The sequence below is a fragment of the Trachypithecus francoisi genome, unplaced genomic scaffold, assembly GCF_009764315.1.
Source record: "Trachypithecus francoisi isolate TF-2019V2 unplaced genomic scaffold, Tfra_2.0 Lachesis_group8, whole genome shotgun sequence".
NCBI lineage: Eukaryota > Metazoa > Chordata > Mammalia > Primates > Cercopithecidae > Trachypithecus > Trachypithecus francoisi.
Window position 1 is genome coordinate 113,614,040 of NW_022681473.1, and position 9,572 is coordinate 113,623,611.

The window sequence follows — 9,572 nt, forward strand, 5'->3', positions numbered from 1 at the left end:
ATAATTACAGCACTTTAGGAGGCTGAGGCAGGCAGATCACTTGAGGCCAGGAGTTTGAGACCAGCCTGACCAACATGGTGAAACCCCATCTCTACTGAAAATATTTAAAAAATTAGTAGGGCGTTGTGGTGTGCGCCTGTAACCCCAGCTACTGGGGAGGCTTTAGGTGGGAGGATAGCCTGAGCCATGGGAGATTAAGGCTGCAGTGAGCCGTGATCTGATTGCACGACTGCTGTCCAGCCTGGGTGACAGAGCAAGACTGTCTCAAAAAAAAAAATCGCTTCTCAGCCTTTTGGCTAAGATCAAATGTAGTATCTGTTCCTATCGGTTTAAAGTGCCTTAATTTATATTCCACTTTTTGGACAGGTAGTTTTGCTGGATATAGAATTCTTAATAACTTTTGTCTTTCAGCACTTCGATTATGCCACTACTGCCTTCAAGCCTTTGTGGTTTCTGATGAGAAATCAGCTGTTAATCTTACTGAGGATCCCTTTTATGTGAGACACTGCTGCTCCCTTGCTGCTTTTATGTTTCTCTGTTGACCACAGTTTGACTATGATGTATCTTGGTGTGAATTTCTTTGTTCATTCTATTTGGAGTTCTTTGAGCTTGTCGGATGTGTAAATTCATGTTTTTAATCACACTTGGGAAGTTTTTGGCCATTATTTCTTCAGATTTTTTTTTGTACCTAACTCTCCTCTCCCTCTTGGACTCATTATGTGTATTGTTGGGATACTTGATGTACCACAGTTCTTAGACTCTGTCCACTTTTCTTTATTCTTTATGTTCCTCAGGGACAGTTTTGGTTGCTGTTTTTCCTTTATATAGGCCACACTTTGTTTCCTTACATACTTTGTAATTTTTTGTTGAAAACTGGACATATTGTGGCAATATGTGGCAACTCTAGAAGTCAGTTTACCCTCTTGCCAGTGTTTGTTACTGCTTGATGTAGTTGTTTTTTTAGTGATTTTTTTTCCTTTTTCTTTTTCTTTTTCTTTTTTTTTTTTGAGATGGAGCTTCACTCTTGTTGCCCAGGCTGGAGTGCAATGGTGTGATCTTGGCCCACTGCAACCTCCATCTCATGGGTTCAAGCAAGTCTCCTGCCTCAGCCTTCCAAGTAGCTGGGATTACAGGTGCCTACCACCATGCCCGGCTAATTGTTTGTATTTTTACTAGAGGCAGGGTTTCATCATGTTGGCCAGGCTGGTCTCGAACTCCTGACCTCAGGTGCCACCCGCCTCAGCCTCCAAAGTGCTGGGATTACAGGTGGGAGCCACCACACCCAGCCCTAGTGATGTTTCTGATGTAATTTTTTAAAGTTGGTATTGTTTGTCATGCATGACTGTGCGGTTTCTGTCCCATTAGTTGTAGTGGTCAGCTGATGACTGGACAGAGATTTCCTTAAATTCTGTGTACCAAAAACAAAAAATCTGCAGAGGGGTTCTGTATTTGTGTTGGGGCACACCTGCAATACTCAACCAAGAAGTTTACAACGTTGCTTCAGCCTTCACTATCTGCTTGTGCAAAATGCAAAGTTAGGGCACATGTAGAGCTTAGGGGCCTTCTCAGCTCTTTCCTAAGCACATGTACTGCCCTGGTCATGGGTGCGTCTTTTTAGATTCCCAGGAATATGTTGGACCTTTTCAGAGCCCTATTCCTCAGAAACATCTCACTCCCTAACCTCTTCTTCCAAACTTCTTGGGTAGTCTGTTTGCCCTAGTTGCTATCATTGCTTCAGGCAACAGAGACTGAAGCGTTTTCCTGTGAGTGTTTTCCACAAATGCTACCCAGGAGTAGCTTTAGCGCAAGGTGAGTTACAGTTACAAAGGCGAAATAAAGACAAACCTTTTTTTTCTTGAGATGGAGTCTCGCTCTGTTTCCCAGTCTGGAGTGCAATGGTGCGATCTCAGCTCACTGCAACCTCTACCTCCCAGGTTTAAGCGATTCTCCTGCCTCAGCCTCCCAAGTAGCTGGGATTAAAGGCACCTGCCACCACACCCTGCTAATTTTTGTATTTTTAGTAGAGACAGGGTTTCACCATGTTGGTCAGGCTGTTCCTGAACTCCTGACCTCAGGTGAGCCACCTGCCTCGGCTTCCCCAGGTGTTGGGATTACAGGCATGAGCCACTGCACCTGGCCAGGACGAGCCTTTTGATCAGGTCATTTTAGAGGGTCAGATCGGTTTAAGATAGTTTGTAAATGAGGTTTATTCTGCTCCCACCTGGACCTATACCTGAAATATGGACCATTATTTTCAAGGCTGCTACTGAATGAGGAGCAGGGGATGGGAACAGGGTAAGTTAAGTACCAGAAAGCTCACTGTTCTTACTGAGTTCCCTTGTTTTGAATAAGTTGCTGCAAGCTTTTAGTTAGTTTACAATGTTCTGAAAAAGTTGATTCTGACAGGTTTTGGCAGGTTTTTAAAATTGCTTTTGTGGAGTAATGGACTTCTGGAGTTCTTTTCTCTGCCATTTTCACTGACATCACTCCTTGATTCACTCTCAGTTCTTTGAAGTGTTTTTTTTTTTTTTTGTCTTTGAAGTTTAAGAGCTTAATTCGGATGTGTTGAGTTGAATATCTTGTATTAATTTTCCCAGAACATAGTATGTTATTTCAGTGCTGCACAGTCATGGTATAGTTGTGTGTTTTCATAGTTTCTTGAAGTAAGAATTATTACAAATACTTTGGTAATTTGGGCTGTGTTTTTCAGGCAGATCTGCTGGTCTTGCGCAGGCTTATTCATCCAGCTGTAGTCGTTTGATATCTTTCCTGTGGCTGGTGGTCTAAAACATCCTTACTCCCATGTTTGGAGTCTTGGCACTGGCTGTTAGCTGAGCCTTTCTTTCCGCATCATTCAGCTAGGCTGAACGTCTTTACATGCCACAGGAACGTTCTAAAAGACTGAAAGTGGAAGTTGCAAGGCCTCTCAAGACCTTTGCCATCTTCTAATTGCCGCTCTAGCTTTTCAGCCACAAGTCAGGCCTTTTTCTTTCTTACGTTTTAATAATCTTGTTTTTCCTCCCATTATATTTTCATCTTTGATTGTTCCTTCTTTCGGTGGTATTTTGGTACAATACAGTGAGTTTTGTTGCTATGAGTTCGTATACACTCAGTCCCTAGGAGCTGCACCTCCGTTGATGGATTGAGTTGGGGATATACATACCCACTGGGAGAAGAGAGGCTCTGGAATGAGTGAGATTATCAGCATACTTAATATTACTCCTGTTATGGAGGTAGCCAGAAAATTTTTTTTAATTGATACAATTGTACATATTCATGAGGTATATAATGATGTTTTGATTCATATAATGTATAGTGATCAGATCAGGATAACTAGCGTATTGATAATCTCAAACATTGGTCATTTCTTTGTGATGGGAATGTTCAGTATCCTAGCTGTTTGAAACTCTATTATTGTTAAGGATAGTTATCCTACAGGGGTCTAGAACTTACTCCTATCTAGCTGTAATTTTGTATTATTTCATGAATCTCTATCTTTCCCTCCCCTCTCCCCTTCCTAGACTCTAGTATCCTCTGTTCTGCTTTCTACTTCTGTGAAATTAACTTTTTTTGTTTCCACATATAAGTGAGAACATGCGATGTTTAATTTTCTGTTCCTGGCTCATTTCACTTAACATAATGTCCTCCAGTTCCACCCATGTTGCTGCAAATGACAGGATTTCATTCCTTTATATGGCTGAGTAGTATTTCATTGTGTATATATTTATCATATTATCCTCATTTGTTTGCTTGGCTTTTTGTTTTGTTTTTTTGAGACAGGTCTCGCTCTGTCACCCGTGCTGGAGCACAGTGGCGCAATCATAGCTCACTGCAGCTTCAACCTCCTGGGCTCAAGTGACCCTTCTGCCTCAGCCCCGCTGAGTAGCTGGTCTTACAGGCATGCACCACCATGCCTGCTAATTTTTTGGGAATTTTAGTAGAGATGAGGTATTGATATGTTGCCCAGCTTGGTCTTGAACTCCTGGGCTCAAGTGATCCTCCTGCTTTGACCTCCCAAAGTGCTGGATTATAGGTATGAACCACAGTGCCCGGCCTACTCTCATCTCTTGCTGTTGTGAATAATGCTGTAGGGATGCAAATGTCTCTTCCATATAATTTCCTTTCCTTTGGGTGACATCTCATTAGTGGGACTGCTGGAACATATAGGTAATTTTATTTGTAGTTTTTTGAGGAACTTCCATTCTGTTCTTCGTGGTGGGTTTACTAGTTTATTATCTACTCACCCATGTGGCTTAACCTTATTTTTGTTGCCTTAGGTTACTGTATCAACAACTGATAGGAGAAATAATAAACTCATTTTCAAAGTGAATTTGTTAGAAATGGATGATAAAATATTGGTTGACTTCCGACTTTCTAAGGTATTTTTATGTTTTATTGTATTTTTTTCTGTGGAAATATTTCTATGTGAATTTTTTTAATGGCATTATGTTTGTATATATGTGACATTTGTAAATAGAAGGTTACTTGCTTTTTTCATTTAATATTATAGCATGTGTTTTTGTTATCTGTTTTTCCCAAACATTGTTTTTTTCAAATGACGTTTTCCTTATTATAAAAGTTTTTGTTGGGCGTGGTAGCTCACGCCTGTAATCCTAGCATTTTGAGAGTCCGAGGCGGGCAGATCTCGAGGTCAGGAGTTTGAGACCAGCCTGCGCAACATAGTGAAACCCCATCTTTACAATAAAAACCAAAAAATTAGCTGGGCATGGTGGCGGGCTCCTGTACTCCCAGCTACTCAGGAGGCTGAGGTAGGAAAATCACTTGAACCCAGGAGGTGGAGGTTGCAGTGAGCCGAGATGGTGCTATTGCACTTCAGCCTGGGTGACAATGTGAGAGACTCTGTCTCAAAAAAAGTTTCTGCGTTTGTGAAAAATGTAGACAAGCAAAAAATGAGAAAATAAAAATAATTCTAAATTTTCAGTGATCACCATTAATATTTTGAAGCATTTTAATATTTTTCTTAATTTGTCTTTTAATAAAAATTAGGATTTGTTACAAATATTTCATTATAATTTAATGAACCCTTACCTGTTACAATAATTCTGTGATTGATATTTTATGCATAGATTTTTGTTCATATTTCTGATGATTTCTTTAGAAATTATTGATTCTAAGATTATAGTTTTACAGCCCTTGATATATAAAACCAAAATAACATTTTTCTCTGTTTTCTGAGAGATTGTGTGTGGCTCTAAAGAGGGTTGGAGGAGTAGCTGCTATGTTGGAGCATTTGCTGCAGTACTCTTTGTATTAGAGATTTGCTGCAATACTGTTTTTCAGATGCTTGCTATGGAATTAAATTAAGATCATAGTATAATGAAATTCTTCTCATAACTAAATCTGCTGGTTTTGTTCAATAGTGTTAGGACAACAAGACTTCAGTTTAGTTGTATAGCTTATTGTTAGTTTCCAAACCCTCATTGCCTATGGATTGTAATGACTTAGGTCCAGATATACCAACACCTGAAACAGATAGGATGCCACCTTTATCTGCTCTCTTTGAGCTCAGTGCAGTAGGAACAGTGATGGGCATGAAACCACATCAGAATTATTTGTGTAACAATTGTCTCTGCCAGGTTATTTGATCTTCATAAACAGGCCTAAAAGAAAATTGTAGCTAGACATATCTAAGGATGTTTGTCTCTTGTTGCCACTAAAAAGAGATTGATTTTAGGGCATAATTTTGTTTTTGTTTTTGTTTTGACATTATTTTTTAATATTATTTCTAATACAGGGTGATGGATTGGAGTTCAAGAGACACTTCCTGAAGATTAAAGGGAAGCTGATTGATGTTGTGAGCAGCCAGAAGGTGTGGCTTCCTGCCACATGATCGGGCCATTGGCTCTGGGGAATCCTGGTGAATATAGTGCTGCTATGTTGACATTATTCTTCCTAGAGAAGATTATCCTATACTGCAAACTGCAAACAGTAGTTCCTGAGTGTTCACCTCCCTCTTTATCCAAACATCTTCCAATTTATTTTGTTTGTTCTGCATACAAATAATACCTATATCTTAATTGTAAGCACAACTTTGGGGAAAGGATGAATAGAATTCATTTGATTATTCATCTGTGTTTAGTATCTGAATTTGAAACTCATCTTGTGGAAACCGAGTTTCAGGGGACATGAGTTTTCCAGCTTTTGTACACACATATCCCATTTTTATCAAAACATTTTGTTTAGTCCAAAAAGTACACATTTCTTCCATGTTGATTTAATTATAAGATGAACCAATAAAGACATAATTCTTGTGACTTTTGGACAGATTTATCAGTCTGTGAAGTGAAGCCAGCTTCGAAATATATCCCCAAGATTTGTACTTATATTTTCAAAAGGGCCTGGCCAGTTATATAAACCTGTTTTTAAATTATGATGATTAATTAAAATTGCAAGTAGGCATTATTTCCAGTGTAGTTAGTAAAATAAATACTCGGCCTTTCAAGGAGAAGTTGAGCATAAACTCTAGTGTTTAACTAACCTTACTCTAAAAATTCCTGTTGAACATCTTAAATATTTTTCTGTATTTTCTACTTTCATAGCCATATTTTAGCTAACCTTTTGAACTTAACTAGTGACCAAGCTTTTAGGTGATAAAGAATAAAAGAGGGAAGGGAAGAGTAAGGAAGCTGTAAGAAAAATAGATCTGATTCTTTGTTCCTTTACCTATTAAGACTTACAAAAACTTTGTGTTTCTAATAAAATCTGTATTAACTTTGGGGTATATTAGGTTGAAGCCTTGTTCCCTGCCTGTAGTCCCAGCTACTTAGGAGGCTGAGAGAGGAGGATCACATGAGCCTAGAAATTTGAGGCTGTAGTGAGCTATGATTGCACCACTGCACTCTAGCTTGGATGAATAAACATTGTTAAAATTGTAAAACGTTATAAACTTAATCAGTTATTTTAATCTGAAGCCAAGAACGTGTAGAATGTTATGATTAGAGTTTATCACATATTGATGTGTACTGGCAAATTGTGTTACTGGAGTACACCCATAGGAAGAATAAATTTGAACCTGTTTTATTTATTTGAACTATTTAGGATATGCCTAAGAATTGAGTCAGTATAAATTCTCAAATATGGGAGAAATTTTGTTCTTGAGAATTATCTGAGTCAGTATCTTTCACAAACAGTTCAAGTCACTGACTTGAACCTCTTCTGTGAGCTCTAGCCTTTTACTTACTTTACATTTCCACTTGAATGTCTAGTAGGCATCTCATGACCAAAAACAGTTTTTGATTCCTGTTCTCCAACTTGTTCCTCTCCTAGTTTTCTCCTTCTCAGAAATGTTACTTCAGCTCCTTAGTTCCTTAAACCAAAACCCTAGGTCATCCTTCATTTTTCCCCCCATTTTCTACATTCAGTCCAGCAGAATCTATTCAATTTAACAAATACATTCAAAATATGTCCCACTTCACACCTCTGCTAGTACCACTCCAGTTGAAGGCACTGTCATCTCTCTGTTTGTATTACTTACCCCTCAGCAGTTTATATTCCAGAAAAGCAGAATGATCCTTTTAAAATGTAAATCAGATATCCCTGTCCTGTTCTGAATTCACATGGCTTTTTATCACACTTAAAATAAAATTCAAAACTCGGTGTATAAGCTATACGGCTTTGTGTGATCTGTCTCAGTGTATAAGCTATATGGCTTTATGTGATCTGTCCCGGTGTATAAGCTATACAGCTTTATGTGATCTGTCTCCTGGCTCCTATTTTGGCTTCATGCGCCACTCCACTCCTTGTTCATTCTGCTCTAGCCACATTGGCTTTGCTCTTCTCACAAGAAGATAAGCACATTCCCTTCTTACGGTCTTTTCACTTGCAGTTCCCTGTATCTATAGTACTTTACTTCCACATATTTGTGTGGCTTGTGCTTCACTTTAGGTATGTGCTTAAATGTCACTTCCTCTGCAAAGTCTTTCCCTGACTTATCTAAAATAATAACCTCCTCTGTCTCTCCTTTTCCTTTAGTTTTTCATCATAATACTTCTTACCTGACATTATAGGATATTTTTGTTTATTAAATTTCTGCTTCTCCCATTGGAATATGTAATATATAAGCTCCTAATATATAAACTCCTTGAGATCAGGGACCCTTTCCTTCCTATTCATTTCCGTATACCCAGCACCTAGAAATGTGCCTGATAATATTACAGTATAGAATAAATAGCTGTTCAACAAAGAAATCAGCACTCAGTTGATCTGATCTATCCTCAGCATATATCTGGAAGCTGTCTATGTCTGTTTTCATTGTTGGCCACTCCTGTTTCATCTCCTTAATCTCCTCTCTGGATTTCTGTGATAAAAACTAGTCTTTACCCTTTCACTTTTGCCATTGCCAACTCCCTTCTTCTGAAGGAATCTTTTCTTTAACCCCTAAAAAATTTTTTTAATATAAATTTTCCTGTGGCCCTCTTTTTCTTAAAAACTTAAAATAGCTTCTTATTGCATCTATGCTAGAATCTAAACTTTCTGCTATGACTTAACCTGGCCCTCCATAATTCACCCTCTGTTCTTTTTGCACATAGGATTCTAGGCAGAGTTGCCTGCCTTCTGTCTGCTAAGGCACATTTCCCTCCAGGGCCTTGATGCTTAGTGGTCCCTGTGTGTGGAACCCATTTCAGTAGTTTGCATGGCTGGCTGAGCATTCAAATCTCAGCCCCAGTGTTTCTACCACTGAGTCATTGTCACTTTATTCTAATTTATTCCTAGAATTGATCACTGTCTGAAATTATTAATTGCCTGCCTCCCCAACCAAAATGTAAGCTTAGATTTTGCCATTCCTTTTCATCCATATATAAAAACAGAACCTGGAATATAATAGGTACTAAAGAAATATTTGTTGACTGAATGATTGAATGTTGAATAAATGAATAAATTAATTGACCATCCCATGAGGAAGATGCTACAGAATATTGTAAGGGGAAGATGAATAGATGGATAGTAAACTGTTTGCATTGGGAATTTGTATAGAATGGCGGGAAAATTTCAAGTTTCAGATTTGGATTAGCTCTGACATTTATCTGAACACTGGCAATTGCCTCAGTAAAGAGACTGATAACAAGTACCTTTTAGAGTTAATCTTTAATGCTTTAATGTGTAGGAAGAGTATAGTGTCCTGTTTTACACAGAAAGGCATTCTGTAAATATAAGTTGCCTTAATTTTCCTGTAATGTTCATTATATTGTTGTGGGAAGGTATTTACTCCTATTATTAAAAATAAAAATGGGTAGAATTTGCTACCTGAAGATAACAGTTCAAATTTTGATAGAAAAATCAACCTATGCTTGTGTGTGTGTGTGTGTGTGTGTGTGTGTGTGTATGTATGTGTGTAGTGTGTACAATGTGTGTGGTTGTTAAACATAATTATATAAAAGTACATAAAATATGAACAGTTTGAATGTGCAGTTGTAAAGTTAACATTCACTTAACCACAACTCAATTGTAGAAAGTTCATTTATAGACCCTTAAAAACTTATGTATGCAGTCTCCCAGCCACAACTCACTTCCTTCTCCCAGAAATAATCACAAAATAGACTTTGGTGATAATC

The 9,572-nt window shown here is 38.1% G+C and overlaps 1 protein-coding gene and 1 pseudogene across 6 annotated transcripts in view; both read left to right on the forward strand.

Moving 5' to 3' along the window:
* The window catches only part of CHEK1 (checkpoint kinase 1), a 33,512-nt gene extending 24,253 nt beyond the window's left edge, over positions 1-9,259 (forward strand). For all 6 annotated transcript variants that reach the window (XM_033206286.1, XM_033206290.1, XM_033206289.1 and 3 more), the window contains 2 exons: positions 4,278-4,379; positions 5,756-9,259. In XM_033206286.1, coding sequence (XP_033062177.1) covers positions 4,278-4,379; positions 5,756-5,851 — 198 coding nt within the window. In that variant the 3' untranslated portion in view covers positions 5,852-9,259. The remainder of the gene's footprint in view (positions 1-4,277; positions 4,380-5,755) is intronic.
* Positions 277-419, forward strand: LOC117081917 (annotated as a pseudogene).
* Positions 9,260-9,572: the final 313 nt, after the last annotated feature.